The 16,704-nt window shown below is 40.9% G+C and overlaps 1 protein-coding gene across 1 annotated transcript in view; it reads left to right on the plus strand.

Moving 5' to 3' along the window:
- Positions 1-16,704, plus strand: part of whrna (whirlin a) — a gene marked incomplete at both ends in the record, with an annotated part of 220,151 nt that overhangs the window by 163,499 nt on the left and 39,948 nt on the right. The window contains one exon of the mRNA XM_080509813.1: positions 1,921-1,957. Within this exon, the coding sequence (XP_080365939.1) occupies positions 1,921-1,957 (37 nt within the window). The remainder of the gene's footprint in view (positions 1-1,920; positions 1,958-16,704) is intronic.

Consider the following 16,704-nt stretch of genomic DNA (forward strand, 5'->3'; position numbering starts at 1 on the left):
AGTGAAAACGCATCGTTTTTGTGTTTCAGAAAAGTTGCAGGTTTACACTGCAATGCTTTGAAAACAATGTTCACACAGAAACGACACTTATATAGCTTTTCCAACATGTAAGCGGTCCCCAATGGGCTTCACACTGTTAATCACATTTATCCATCCTGTCAGGGTCTAAGGGAAACCCAGAAGCAGACTCTGACACAAGACTGGCGTTTGCAGGTTTTATTAAATATTAAGGGTAAACAGGCTTCCAATCAGCGTTCACGGAGGCAGTCTAGGTCTAGGCAGAGGTCGGTACACGGGCGAAATCCAAAACATGAGAAGCCCACAAGAGAAAACACAAAGAAAGGGCTGGGGTCTTGAAGACGACGCAACAATAACGATCGAGCACAGAGACATGAAGGAGCGGGGTTTAAATACATGAGGTGAGGGGAGTCACAGGTGAGATAAATCAGACTGATTGCACACACACACACACACACACACACACACACACACACACACACACACACACCGAGGAGGAGGACAGAGGAAGGACAAGTGACAGAGACGCAGACACAACAAAACAGGAAGTAGAAACGTGGACTTGATAAACACACACAGACACGGACCCTTACACATCCAGTGGGAGCAGATTCAGTATCTTGCTTAAGGACACTTTTACATGTGGACAGACAAGGAATTGAACCCACACGCTGTACCAACCAAGCCACAGCTGGCCCTCACTTCTATGTAGTTTTCATGTTGGGCCACTAGTTGGTGCAGTTCCTTGTGCTCGTAATAGAACCACGCACAGAAATGCACACAAAGAACAATATGGTATCAACATTACGGTAACAGTGCCAAGTACACAGACGTTTGTATGGAGGGTGAACAAAGATGGATTGTTATTACAGTGACTGTCAACTATAAAACCACCTAGTCCCAGGTGAACAAGGACGGGGAGTCATGACACTCTGGAGGAAAGCTTTGTCCTTATTGTCCATCTACTGAGCATGTGCAGTAGAACTATTTGATACAGCTGAGGTGTGTATACGCAGTCGCTGCATTTCAGAAAAGTTGTGTTTTCCCTTGTTCACATGGAGTCAGTATTTTCAAAAGGTTTCCCCTTGGTTTCCCCTCGTTTTCAAAAAGTTGCATTTTCTGTGACTCTGAGCACCATTGTCATGTAAACGGAAATCAAAAAGGCATTGAAAGTTTTCAAAAGTAGCCTTATGGGGCTTTTCCACTAGTACCTACTCAGGCCTGCTCGACTCTAATCACCTGGTACCACACACTTTCATGGTACCTGCGCAGCTCAGGCGAGTGTGACGTTGGCAGACGGCAGGCTGCTGATTTTTATAATCCGATCACAACAACGCTCACAAACAGACATAGATGCACAGAAATAAAAACATTTTTGAGAATGATTAGATCTTGAGGGTTTTCAGCTTTTTCTTTTTTACGTCCTCGCGACAGCTTGACATTGCATCGAAATAAAATGTTTGAAAAATGTCTCTAAATTGAAGAGATGCCTTAAAATCCTACAAGATGCTCAAGTGAGAGCGCGGCTAATCTTCTGCTGCATTGCCATCTACAATGCCGAGCCATTAAGAATATGCTGTTAAAACTGTTGATGCAAAGAAATAATTTCATTAATTTGTTCCGAATCTCTTGAAAACAGTAAATCAACCATCTAAATATGTGAAGTAATGCTGTGATTGCTATCATTTTTACAATTTTGTTGATGTATTGTGCAAGTCATGTATCACCTGCAAACACTTACCTTATATTTCCTTTGTGATCAGTTGTGTTTGAATACTTATCCATTAACATGAGCAGTCCATGACTGGAGTGCATGAGGCTATAATTGTGTGCATATATTAGAATATGCGACTGAAGTCTCCAAATGTGAGTAATTTGTCCTTTTAATGTGTTTCCCTGCAGCTTCTCTGTGGACCAAGGAGCCTCTGCGGCAGGAAAGGTGAGAGTCACAACCAATTCCCTCTATTTCCGTCTGTGTGTGTGTGTGTGTGTGTGTGTGTGTGTGTGTGTGTGTGTGTGTGTGTGTGTGTGTGTGTGTGTGTGTGTGTGTGTGTGTGTGTGTGTGTGTGTGTGTGTGTGTGTGTGTGTGTGTGTGTGTGTGTGTGTAGTGTTTCTCAAAGGGCACGATTAGCTCTCTCTCTCTCTGCCTGTCCAATTTTCTGCTAATGGCACCGCTGCGTAAAAAGAGACGATCCAGATGCCACCAGTCACTCTCGTTTCAACGCTTCTGCTTTTAATTAGGGGACGAACAAGCCGGAGCTGTCAAGTCTCACCTTCTACCTGTCAGACTCCAGCTTTTATGTCGTCAGTCGTCACCCTATCGCAAGTCCACAAACAAAAACAGACAGTCCAATTGGATCCCAAGATCAGCGGTGATAGTTCATCATTGACCACAATTCAGAAGGTTTTTCTAAAGCGATTCATCCGACAGCTTTGTGCCGATATCATAGCGATCATGGTGACACGGAGGAGGTCCACAGTTTGAGTAAGCATGTGAAACATGGTAATGTTAAATAATACACACAAAATACAATTATAAAAGCTCTACGTGCATTCAAACTCTATGGCGTCCGCTGCAGCTTCATCCTGACTTGATTAGAGTCTGTCTATTTCCAATTACTTTCAGTTGGTATAATTATGGAACGTTTCCATGTACGGTAGGTAAAGTGTCACAGAGTCTGGTGAATGTGAACACCAGGTATAAAGATTCCCCCCAAAATTCCAAAGAAAACAAATATTTTTTTAACAAACTTCTGAAGAATAGTGGACACAACAAAACACTGAGACCTGAGCTGAGATACCAGTGATGCTGTCACGAAAGACAGCAAACTAGCATAAGCCTCAAAGCTTTGCTAACAGGGTGAGTTTGTAAAAAAAACCCAACAACAACCCTTAATCCAACAGCTCGAGACGAGTTGACATTTCATTGTATTTTGCACCACAAGGTTTCATTAAAATTGTCATTATGTTGAGATTGTAGTAATCATGACCAGCAATTGTTTGGCTTTGTGAAAATATTGATGTTTTCATCATGTATACCCTGCAACACAACAAAGAAAATCTTTAAAGTATAAAATTAAAGTTTATTTTGGCTGCCTGTGGCCTCTGAACTCAAATGTTTGACACACAAGCTCATAGTAGCTCCTCCCATTTACAAATGTTAGAAGATCTTCAAACCACTGACAGTCTTCATTTTAAACCAAAAAAAGAACCATTTCAGCAATGGACTGGATTTGTAGCTGAGCGAAGTAAAACTGAAATGAAAATGAAACGAAACCTTTTTATTCAATTTATTCAATTGAGTTATACTTAGCAGTCTGTTTGAAACGATCAACTACAGTTTTATTACATTTTGAGCAGCCTGATCACACACTTAAAAGGGGTCATATTATCCAGCTTTTCAACACTTTCACAAAGGTCTCGTTGGTTGGCGGTTATAAAGGAAGCATTGAGCCTCCTTTTCTCGAACGTTATGGCCACCACTTCAACACTTCTGCGGTTAAGGAACAATGAAAAGGAAAGGAGATAAGAGGGACTATTCAGATGTACCCCAGAGCTGCTAAATTGTGGGAGGAGTCAAAGGGGAGGAGCCTACCTTGATTGCGAGTGGCTAAACCCCTGATGACACTATTTAGAGTTTGATTTCTGATTGGCTGGTTGGAGCAACACACTTTTTAAAAACTGAAACAAGCCAGGGAGAGAGAGGACAAACTCTCTTCAATTCTGGGGCGTCATTCCAAGTATGAGCACAATTATTACTGTTGGAAAACAATTATGAAGTGAATTTTGCATAATATGATCCCTTTAAGAAATTTTACCTTGGATGTTGTAGTCGTGAGTTCGTCTTTTGGATCACTGCTTTGTTTTATGGTGATGCGGAGAATTTAGAAGCTTCCTTTAGTCTGGTAACGCCACAAATTGGCTTGAAAATTGTCTCTCTGATTTGTGATTTTCCCAAACATTACAATGAATAAAAGCCAATGAAAGGTCTAAGGATGCCTTGCAATCACAGAAAATGTCTTAGCATGGTGTGTTTTGTGTTTGGGGTCCCCCAGGATCTCCGCAGCCCTCCCATCTGGACTCCAGCTTGAGAATCCCTGCTTTGGTACAAAACGTACCAAGCAAGTCGAAGCGTTTGAGCCTGCCCTGATTTGGCCTTGCTGGCATTTTGTTGCCTGCCCATAATCTGAATAGGACTTGACGGAATGCACTCTCTTTAAAAAGCTAATGCCAGTTAGAAAAGGTCTCCGTCAGTGTGAGACATCACACAGACAAATCTTTGAGAACGTTCTGGATCGAACCACAAAGAGCAGCATGTATTCTCATGCTGCTCTTTGTGGTTCCTGATCGGACTGCAGCTTTCTGAGGTGCTGATTGTTTTTCACTGCAGTCTTCTGAATCCACTCAAGCACTCTGGTTAGATTGTAGTTATTAGGTACTGATTGCAGTGACCCATTGATTTATACATTAAACAGTTAGTCATTGTTCAGATTTAGACCAAGAAGTTGTGTTTTCGTTGGCTCGGAGCATCATTTTCATGTTAAATGACATCCAAAATGCTTTTTTGCATTTCACCTGAATACACTGTCACGTAGGCTGGACCCTCGTCGAATAAAAGCCCTTGGGATTTTATGAATTGGATTGTATAAATAAGATCTAATATTTAAAGTTTTTATTATGGGGTCAGTGTGCCAACTACAATAATCACTGCTCGATAATAAAAGCAGAACTCAAATCAAGTACTGTGTCATTACCCTGCCACACCAGACTGACCTTTATTCTCTCACCATAAAGTCCACTGTCCTGCCTATTGACTTTCACTGTGACTTTGCAAACCGATGAGCGAGAGAGAGAGAAAGAAAGGGAGAGCAGCAAGGGAAGAAATAAGAAGGAAGTTGGAGGAGACAGCAGCTGTCGGTGTTGAAAGAGAGAGGGAGGAGGAAGGTGAGAGGGGAGCTCACTTTTCATTACGGCGGCTCTGACGGACAGTCTTTTCTTGACAGAGCAGAGAGGCCATGTAGGAGTTCGAGAACAGAAAGAGAAAGATGGGGGGGAAATGGAGGCTGCGGGTATTTTGAGCGGAAGGGAAACACATTTCCTCCAGACTGGAGCCCAAAGAGGGTTTAAAACTAATTTAGTGACTTTGTTTTGACCTGTTAGCTGTACTACACACTACTGGTGTACACTGCAGTGGTGTGATTATTTGTCTTTTGTCAAAGGTTTGCTCTGCAGACTGGAAAGCGGCATTGTTTTGGGAATAAGAGACAAAGTGAACTACCTAGGAGCACTGTGTGAGACATTTTTTGCCCTAAATGCTGCAGTATTTCCTTTCAATGAGAAGCAATCCAATCTACCTAAATGAGGAATAAATGAGAAATTAGTTTGCCTATCAGTGTCCTCATCTCAACTCCGGGTTAAAGCTGTGTGGTTTCTGATTAAAGTTTGTAGAGATTTTCAGTACTTGCATTGTTTTTCTTTACTTTATTCTTGTTTTGTTCTTAAAGCTAACTTTTCCTGTTAAGTATTGACCTTAATGACCATCCTGACACTGTGTGGACTCGCCTCCTCCTCAGCCGATAGAATGAACATAGTCAAAGGCTTTCTGTCAGTTGAAAGAGACAACAACAAAGCATGACTTGTTTTCACATCCTACCAGAGTCTCAAAAGGCCGTGTCAGTCTCAGTAAATCAACGTATCGAGTCCCGGGAGGACCGCCGTCCGGCGGTTCTCAATGTTTCCCGGTTGCAACATACATGATAGCGATGACGAGGCTCCTTGTACTTTTTCACAAGCTTGATGATGACAGCAGCAGATCCATTCTGACATTGCTTTTAAACAACACTGTTGTTTCTTGCGATTAAAACAAAGCATTTCTCTTTACATTTTCTTTTTGCCAAAGAACAAGTGAAGCAGATAATTATGAAACCGTGAGAATGTTACGACTGTAATTAGCCACTGGACTTTAGGTACTTTTGTGTGTGTGTGTGTGTGCGTGCGTGCGTGCGTGCGTGCGTGCGTGCGTGCGTGCGTGTGCGTGGGGGTGGGGGTGTATGTGTGTCCGTTAAAGTGTGATAGTACTATCCAGAAGTTTCTCACGGAGAGTCAATTGATACATACAACTAACATTTTTTTAGTATTTTCATTTCAATTAATACTTCTGTTTTTCAATGAGTTTCATGAGTTTAACAATAAATTAAATTGTATTGTGGATATTTCCAGGAACAAACACAATAACACAATTAACTTGCATGTAAATATACAAACGTTTCATGTGTGATCAGAAGCAGTGTGTGTCGTTAGGTGACGTGTGTGAACAAAGTAAACTAACACATGTAAATGTTGTAACAGTTTCCTGTTCAGAACTGACTGCAATGATGCCTGCTGTCAGTTATTTTAATACCTTGGTTATAACAATGTGAGTTACTGTTGGCATTCCATCACGTCACTCCAGTTAAAGAGTTGTATCGTAGAGCTGGTCAACACTTTCTGCAGTTTCATTATGTTGGTCAATATTTGCTGATAAACCAGTGGTTCTGCGTCGAGGCTCCAGGAACTGGTGAAGATTTCACCGTGTTTCCTCGATTACGTCTTTGATTCCACCTATATTATACCTATGATGCTATCTGTATTCTACTTCTAATTTTATCTGTGTTAAGTCTATGATTCTACCTTCACTATATCTATGATTTACCGAGAGTGTGTGTGTATCAAATTCTACCTGTTTTATGGCTATGACTCAATCTGCATTATGTCAATGTTTCCACCTGTATTACGTCAGATTTCCTCTCTACAATCCATCTAATTGTAAATCTAATGTAGTCAAAGTCATCTCCAAAATTATTGGAACCACTCAGAGAGACTTGAGCACAATCTGGGAGGAACGAGTAGCTGGAAAAACAACAAGAGTCGTCGGCGACCCAGACCATGCTCCGTCTCAGGAATTTTCTCTGACGCCTTCAGGTTTCATTTGTTTGACATTTTGTTAGTTACTGATGCCAGAAATTTGAATCTGTGAATATCTTGACAACTTTACAGAAGTTCATTGCAAATGAGATTCAGCAGTCTGTGCTCGCTGCTCCAGCATGTTTATCTCCCAGCAAAGATTATTTTTTGAAGTGATGCAGTAAAACGTTTCCACCGCTCTTGTAGAAATTAATTATTTCTATTTTGGATGCGTCCAGTGAGTCCATTGTTTGGGAAGGCGCCCTGTTCTCTGACGAGAGGACGTAATATTTGTGGGTTTAGTTGGGACGCCAAGTACCAATATGGGAAAAGCGCAGAGTAAAGCTGATCCAATGAAAAGGATCAGGTTTGAGAGAGAATGAAAGTTAAAATGGAAGGAATACTGAGAGTTGAAAATAGAAAACAATATGATTATGATTGCTCAAACCGCGACTCGTTCGGTTGCCACCGATGACATTTTTAATGACCACACGTAGTAATGTAATTGTTTTTTTTGTATTTTGTCTGCAATTTGCCCTTCAAAACAAGATTTTCACCAATAAAAGATGCAAACACTGTCTTCTCTGAGGGCGAATATTGTTCAGCCCACAAAACACAAGTAAATGAAAGTTTCGTTCAGATACATGGGCAAAAGAAAAGACTCTCAAGAATTATTCATACAAATACCTTCAATCAATCATACTCAAATACTCACGACCAAGTTGGATTGTTACTATGGTGATTGTCAACTATAAACGCTACCAAGTCCAGGGAGAGAAATGGACTGGGAGTCATGACACTGTAGGAAACGTTGTTATTGTCCATCTTGTCCGTCAGAAGAAGAACTTCACATTTACTACCACCGTGGTGTTCATCACGTTCTATCTACATAGAGATGTTTTCAGTGCCTTGCAGCAGTGTTGTCATGTAAACAGTCTCCCAAAATACAACTAACCTTATGAATTTTCACTTGAAAACATCATGTCAACAGAGTCGAGTTTGACCATCATTTTCTTCATGTTCCACCTGCATGTGAATGAATTCTCTGTGAAGACGACACACAACTACACACTCACCTCCATCCGTGCCTTGTCTGGATGACGAACAGACTCTGACTTGATTCGCCTGCATATTAGCAACTGAATAATGCTTAAATTTATTACCCTTTCAATCTACTACAGATGCTGTAATTTTCCCGTTGGGCACACTTTCCGTGAGTTTATTGGATTTACCGCCCATATCAGTCAAAACATTGCAGCTCCACTGGTTCATAGAGAAGTATTGAATGTGGACTTATGTGTCGAGAGTAGTTGACATATGATGTGTGAAAAAGCTTTTGGGCTCCAGTGTAGCAGCAGCTGCATTTATATACTGTAGACTCCATAATCTTGTATTTTACCGTCCTGCCTGATTTATTTGGACAAACGCCTAATACCACATTTTAAAGGTGGGATTCGACATGATATTGAATTAGAAATAAGGGTAAGAAATGCTGGAATATTGAATTTAAAAGGTTTTCCCTGGTAAATATTTTAGAACTATAAATCTTTCTCGAAATGCATCTGAGGAGCTTCATGCGTGGGACCTTTACCGTTTCTGATGAAAAACCTTTAAGATGGTTTACTTGTCTTCCTGTATTTGTTCGGCGGTCCGTCGTGAAATCGAAGTGACGTGACAGGAGTCCCAGGTTGGATCGGGGCCTTTTCTGGTGCAGTTATGACTGCTGTCTCTGAGAGCGGAGCTGGCAGAACACCTGTGCTCTTACACGTTTTCACATCTCCTCGCTTTTAGCAGCCGCATATCGCTGCCAAGCAGAAAGGCTGCGAAAGCTCAGAATTTTATTCAAAATCTGTCAGAAGGATTTTCTCAAACTCACTTCCAAGGTTGCAAACATACCTTTACACTTCTTTTTCGTGATTATGCAGTAAACTCTCTCTCGACTAAACTACAGGGTTTACGAGCATTTCATTGTTCTTCTTTACCACTGTATTACAAAACGTTGCTCTGATATCAAGTATTTCTTCACCATGAGAGTCGACACAGGAAATAAAACATTATCACACCGAGCACACAAGCTATCATGTTTCTTCAAGAGGAGCACACACACACACACACACACACACACACACGCACACACACACACACTCACACACACACACACACACACAGGACAGACAGATAGATAGATAGATAGATAGATAGATAGATAGATAGATAGATAGATAGATAGATAGATAGATAGATAGATAGATAGAATAATGAGATCCAGCCCAAAAGACAAACTTTCTGTATTATTAAAAATATTACAAATGGGCAGCAGTTCCTGCTCCATATGATCATAAACAATGTTTAACATTTATTGTCAATGTGGAATATTTTGCTTAATTTTGTTTTGTGTGAAATACGTAACGTTGCCGAAATTTTAAGCCCCGTTGACACCACAATGTTTTCAAGTGAAAATGGAGAAGTTGAACAGTGTTTTAGATGTCTGTTTACATGACAGCAGTGCTTGGAGTGATTGAGAACACAGCTTTTTGATAACCTCTCCCGAGGTGAAACTTTTCAAAAAGGCTCCAGCTCGGTCTCCGTGGAGAAAAGTATTTCTTTTGCACATGCTCAGTAGACGTACAATAACAACAAAGCTGGACTCTAGAGTGTCATGACTCCCAGTCCATAAATTCCCGGGACTTGGATGTTTTATAGTTGACAGTCACAAGTAACAGCAATTTAACTTATAAAAGTAAAAGTAGTATAAAGAAAAGAAAAGAAAAAGGACAAAACCAGCTTGGGCTGCGTGCCAGAGGGGCCTATAATGCCCTTCCCCACTTTCCAACAAAACCAACATTTCGCTAAATCGTGGCTATGATGATATATTATATTGTGAAAGCACAGAGCTTGCTGCCCATTCAAAAGAAGTTATTTTTGGATCCAACTATTTTGCCCGAGTTCCCTTGAGCCTCTGCTACAGACATGCAGTCTGTCAACTATGTGCCTCTTGCTTGGTGGGACATGATTCGTAGCTGTCATTCACTTGTGGGGGCGATGGATTGCGTACAATATAAATAGGGTGTCGGAATGGTTTGTGTTTATACTTTTCATCGTATCGCAATCAAATTGACTTCATCCGGATGGTGCGATTTATTTGACGCTTGCTGTCAAGGTCACACTCACCTGCTGCCATGCAGGGCTGGAATTGCAGACTGTGACTTTACTGTTGTCAAACTCACTCTTAACAATAGCTTCATCTGATTTGTTGTTTTCTCAATAGCTATTACTACATGAAACCCTTGTTTAATGAGGAGGAGCACCTTATTGATTCTAAAGCCGACTGCAACATGAAAGACATGAAGACATGGGATGACTCAGCAGAAATAAACAAACATTAGTTTACCCTTCTGAAAGTATCAACTGGAACCATTTAAGAAAAATAATGGTCTGAAAACTGTTTAAAATGTGCTTTAATATGAAACAATCTGTTGGAAATAACTGGCCTCAGGGCCCAATAAGTCACAAATCTGTGTGCTTTGGAAGATATGAAAGAGCAGCGTTAACTGATGTGTGTGGCTGCGACAGTTATCAAGAAGTTTAAACCCTCCCCACTGTCCTTTACATTTACTCGTCCTTGAAACCCAACCGATTATATTCTTATTCTTTTTTTCTATCCTGTCATTTAAGTGTCCACTGCAGGTTATTATTGGTGTGGTACCTGGCTGTTAGAGACATGCTGAGTTCCCATTTCAAACCCTTGTCCTGTAGCTTGACCTTGATGAAATTCATGTTATTGGATGAAAGTGGTACCTTTTGATCTTTTTGATCTTGGAGATCAAACAATCCTACTGGGAGGAGAGTCATTTTCTCTGTGTGGGTGTATCTTAATATGCATGCATTCCCGTGGAGATGTGAGGGAATGCTTGCGATGAGGGAATTGTGGATGTTTGTTTTGCTTGTTGTTTCTGTGAGATTTTTCTTTCTCCGTCCAATTAGGGCTTTTTGACTCAATCGGGTTCATGGAGCGATGGTGTTTGATGTCAATGGACTGTGATGTGAAATCACACACATAGATCACTTCACATGAGAAAATTAGGTGTTTGTTTTCAGCAGATTCGAAATCTCTAAATCTATGATATAAATTACCTTTCACTCTGAGGACTTTATAACCTAAGATAAAAGTGTGCTTCAGACACACCTGCTCTTATTACAGCATGACGGTTGCACTGAACCTGCATCCAACCTCAGCACAAACACATGTTCATTATAACATGTCTTGTGTTTTTCTACTGCAACTGCCTCTTTATTTATGGAATATTTAGTGTACAGATGTGTTGATACTCCTCAGGGCCTTCAGGTTTAATTAGGCCCTGTTTACCCGACAACGTTTCAAGTTTTTGCACGGCAACGTTTTGCAAAAGATGTCCTTTGACACTGAAACAGCAGAAACACTGAAAACAAGCTCATGTTCACTGAACATGTGCAGAAGAACAGCCGTGGTGCACATGCATAGCATTTCAGAACTGTTGTGTTTTACCCTGTCTCAACAGAGCCTGAGACGGAGTCTGAACATTTTCAAAAAGTTCCACCTTGGTAGCCATTTTTAAGAAGTTGCATTTTCACTATCTCCAAGCACCATTTGCTGTGTAAACGGGCACGCAAAGTGCACTGAATGTTTTCTGTTTTCATTTGTGTTAGCGTGAACAGTGTTGGCTCTGTCTCTACGCAGAAGGTGCCGATGCTGCTGCCTTGCATGCAAACCATGGCCATAGTGAGAATTTCTTCCACACATGCTCAGAGATGGACAATAGCAACGTTTCCTCCATAGTGTCATCACTCCCAGTCCATATTCTCCAGGGACTTGGTAGTTTTAGAGTTTTAGAGTCACCATAATAACAATCCAATTTTGTTTTCTGTCCATACAAATGTCTGTGTACATTAATGTTTATAATGTATTGTTCTCTCCGTGCATGCGTGTGTGGTTTCATTCCAAAGACAAACAACAGCCCCCAGTACTGGTTGTTTTCAAAACATTGCCGTGTAACCACAAAACTTTTCTGCAACGAAAGCAAATAAACGATGCGTTTTCACATAAAACATTGTGGCGTAAATCGGGTCTAAGAATATTAAATGCACAGGTGGAATAACCAGAAGTAAGAAATAGGTCAAAAATTGCTCTAAAATGTGCTTACATTCAGATTAAAACACAATAAATATAGAAGGAGAAGTCCTTTAATGCCCTGAACTGCTGGTTTTCTATAGTGTGGTGTTGGAAGAGTGAGAAAGAAGGACACATGGATAAAATGGGAAAGACCATTAAACAGGTAAGATATATGGCAGTGGGGCTTTAGGGCTCCGCAGGATGGATAAAGGTCATAATTCATTGCTCTGCAGCTTGACCATGTGACCCTGGCAGTCTCTGCTTGAGCCGTGCACCTCTGTTGCCTCCCACCGTGTCAACATGGAACACAGGACACATTAATCTTTCTTAGAAGGGCCTGCAGGTGATTGTGCTGCTTAAACAAGCAAATCAGTTGTATTTATCGCATCATTTTCTGCTGTATTCTCCCCTATTCGCCTCCCTGGAGAGGACATTTTTCCCAGCAATCACATCATCTGTCCTTCCGCAATCCCCACACGCCTCTTTCTGGCTCCTTCCATCCTGTAATTGGAGCCCAAAGGCCAAACCAGACCGATAAGCTAATTAATTAGGAATAGGTGATACAGTGGTTCTCAATCATTTATTTTGCTCTGACCCCATGTCAACTATTATCTGGAGCAAATGAATGCTGTTTGAGAGACAGGAAAATGCATTTCCACAAATAGCCAGGATTAACATTGTTTTCTTGTCAAACATGATTTGCCCGATGAAGAGAGCAATCAGTTCAACCCATCGGTGTATTTTGATGAGCTCAGAGATGCGATTGACAAACAGAACAGTTCAGAAGAAAAGATTACCTGAAGGGTTCCATACAGGGCTGCAAAATGAGGAGCATGAGGTGGTTATACTGAAACTGCCGGAGCAAATAGAAAAACAGTGTGGTGTAATGGTGCAAGTCAGGATGAAAAGATTTTATATAGATTTCTCTAGAGGTTTTAAAGAGTCTGTGTCTCTTTCCCAATGGCCGCAAAGAAGTGCAGTGATGTCCACGGTGGGTCCTTTGAGAAACAGCTGGTCTTTTTTTCATTCAATCAGTATAAGGCCCTGTTTACACGTTACAAGTTGTAGGTCCTTCATGTTCTCCTTTGGAGTAGCACACGGTGCAGCAGTACATCAGCAGAGGGTTTTAACCAGCTCACTTTAGCTACCTGAGAAGGGGAACGATGCATCATGGAGCTTTTATTCAAACACAGTCCTTCAACTTCTACGTACTGCATAGAAGATTCACGATTGATGCATTACGCTGCCCACAGTCGCAACAAGCAGCTGAAAACAACTGAATTATGGAGCAGTTTGTACTTTTTACAATCCGGGATAAAAGGCGCCGTGAAAAGCACAGGCCATGGCTCAGTGGTACCCGTCGTGTTGTTGTAAGGTTTCTCGTTGTGGACGGCAACAACAGCTTCCGTCACCCGTACCTCAACGGAGTCTCAATTCCATAGAAGCAGTTTTATCACCAAGAGCAGCACCTTTTAGGCTTTTTTTCTTGACAGGCGTGAGCAAAATCTTTACATAAATAAATATTTTCTTTCTTAATAAGATCATTGTGACAGAAAAATATTGTCCTGGACGTTTTCAAGACGTTTTCCCCACAACACAACTGATCGTATGGTATAGTCATGATGTAGTGATGGAATATTCATTATATTTAGGCCTTGTTTACGCGACAATGTTTTAAGTGAAAACGCATCATTTTTACATTTTCATTTCAGAAGACTTTCACATTGACACAGCAACATTTTGAAAACAATGTCCATTCACATGAAAACTACCAAGTCCCGGGAAAATACGGACTGGCAGTCATGGCACTCCTCGGGAAACATTGTTGTCCATCTACTGAGCATGTGCTGGAGAATGATTCACTACAACTGTGGTGCACATGCGCAGTAGCAGCGTTTCAGAAAAGTGGCATTTCTGCCATTTCCATGGAGACAGAGTCTGAGTTTTTTTTTAAAGTTCCACATTGGGAGCTGTATTCAGAAAGTTCTGTTAACAGTAGTGCTGAATACTATTGTCATATAAATGGACAACGAAAATTCTCAGAAGGTTTTATGTTTTCACGAGAACTTTGTCATATAAACAGGGCCTAAGTGAAGATAAAAAATTATATCATTAAATTATATGAGTGAAGACAACATGTGCAAAACGAGTGTCCATGAATAAAGAAGTTTGGATCGAGTTGCTTCGTTCATCTTGGATTCAGGGGTTGTGAGCTAATCAGTGTAAAATCTGCTTGTCATGACGAATGTATTCATCTCAGCGGAGTGCTGGATTTGAACACGAGGACTGGCAGCCATGTTTTTCTATAGTTCACCCCACCAGCTTTCCTTACTATGCAGGGCCTCTATGTGAGGCGTCATATCTGGGCGCTGTAGGGCTGTTTGGTAGCGCACATGAAAATGGATGATTATGAGTTTTACAAAAATGAAATTTTTTGCAGTTATGAAAGATAAACATATATGATGCTGATCTGACCTTTGTTGTGCAGAGTAAATAAATAACCACATTTTGCAGACATTATATTATAAAGTGCTGCTTTTTATTTGCAATATGTACGAAAAAAAAAACAAACAATGCAGAGACTGGGTCTACTTTGAATTTTAATTACAAGCTTGTAGCCACATTTCTATCTCACTTTATTGGTGTGAAAAGCCAATTCACCGTAACTTTAGCAGCCCTGGCTGTTGGTTGATTGATGTGACTGGTTCATGTAATTCAAGCACACTCGCGTCTTCCTGTTTGCTAAATTTCCTTTCCAGTGTAACTGATAGCAATTTTTACAATCCAAAAAAAACAAAAAAAAACCCAACTCTGCCAGCTGTAAGCTGGCTCTGTGGCAGTGATTTGGCTTGATTGGACACAGTGCGTGTCGAGAGCGTATCATCATTGGAAAAACATCAGAATCCGCCTGTCAGTCGGTGTCTCATCTGCACTGATGTAAAAGAGCTAAACAAGGCCTGCACACGGCACAAGGAGAGAACAGACAACACATCAGCTATCAGGTAGAGCTTAAGAGCCGTTTAAAAACTCGGGCTGATGAAAATTCACACAGTTTGTGAAAGTAACTGCCCTATGAAGAGAAGAAGCACCATCATCAAGGAGGAGATGATAAAAGAAACCTGCTTGTACTTAAGTGGAAATGGTTTTGTAAGACTATTATGCAGTGACACTGCACACAAAATGAAATACATTTTCACTTCATTCATTGACGGATTGCTTCCACATTTTGTAATGATCTGCTGATTCTTTTTTTAAATAAATAAATGGAATACAACACGGAGTAAATATTCTATGAAACTGTTACAATACATATTTAAAGCCTTATTTTAGCCTGTTACATGTAATGTGCAAAATTGTGGGTCATGTGATGCTTGAAGCGACTGAAAACTCAAAGTTTTGGAAAACCCAAAGGGGAACTTTTTAAAAGCGCTCCAACAGTGAGAGGTCACTTTTCTGAAAGATGGCTGCTGTGAATGTCGCCACGGCTGCAGTAAATAGTTCTGCACACGCGTGAATGCCCCAATAGCAGTCCAACTTTGTTGTTTGTCTATACAAATGTCTGTGTACTGGCCACTGTTAATGTTCATACCATGATGTTCTTTGTGCACATATACACAAACAACAGCACCCACTAGTGGCGCAACATGAAAACTACATCCTTTTCAACGCTTCTGCTGTTTCTGTGTAAACAGACATTGTTCGTGAAACGCTGATATGTAAATGGGAAACTTTTCTGAAATGAAAACACAAAAACAAAGCATTTTCACGTAAAATGTGCAAATATGCTCATCCTCTCTTATCTACCTGCTGCGGATGTTGCTTATGGATGACGTCATGTAATCACATCGTTGCGCGGTTCTGAGTACCAGTACTTAGTTCAGTATCAGACCCAACACTGGTATTGTGTCAGTGCATCCTTAGAGTATGTTCACATTCCCCTGTTTGGTCCTCTGTGTGCACAGCAAAAAGCACTCCTGGGATTATTCTGGTGTATTTTTGTAGCGAAGAGCTCACTGTTTCTTAAGGAATTTATAAAAATGTCAGAACAGCAGAAGGACATCCTTCATCACACACACACTAATACAGATCTGATCCAGGAAAGCCGGAGTTCCAACCCATCACGGTTCTCCTTTGGTCCTGTCAGACGTCTTTGGTTCCGGCTGTTCTTCCTTCAGTCCAAGAGCTCAGGAGTTTGTTTGGAAAACGATCAGGGCTCGCTCTGTAAATCAAATAAAAATCAAATCAAAGTTTATTTGTACAGCACTTTTACAACGACACCAAGGAAGATTGAATAGGAAACTAAATGCAATCTACTTAGATCACCCTGAAACATCCTTGACGCCGCCACATGCTTCTTTCATTGAAAAAGCCCAACCCAAGTCTGTTGTATCACAACCTGAACCTGACATGATCATCATTACATTACTGCAATTCCCCTTTCACATGCCTCAGCAGCTTTGTCCCTGGATCGCCAGAATCATCCAGCATGCTTCTGCTATTAACCAAGTCCAATGCAACTGCTCACAACTCACCCATTTTATTTCAACCGCACTGGCTTCCATTAAGAGCCGGATCCAATTTAAGGTTATTGTCAT

Source organism: Blennius ocellaris (genome assembly GCF_963422515.1).
Source record: "Blennius ocellaris genome assembly, chromosome: 15".
Classification (NCBI taxonomy): Eukaryota; Metazoa; Chordata; class Actinopteri; order Blenniiformes; family Blenniidae; genus Blennius; species Blennius ocellaris.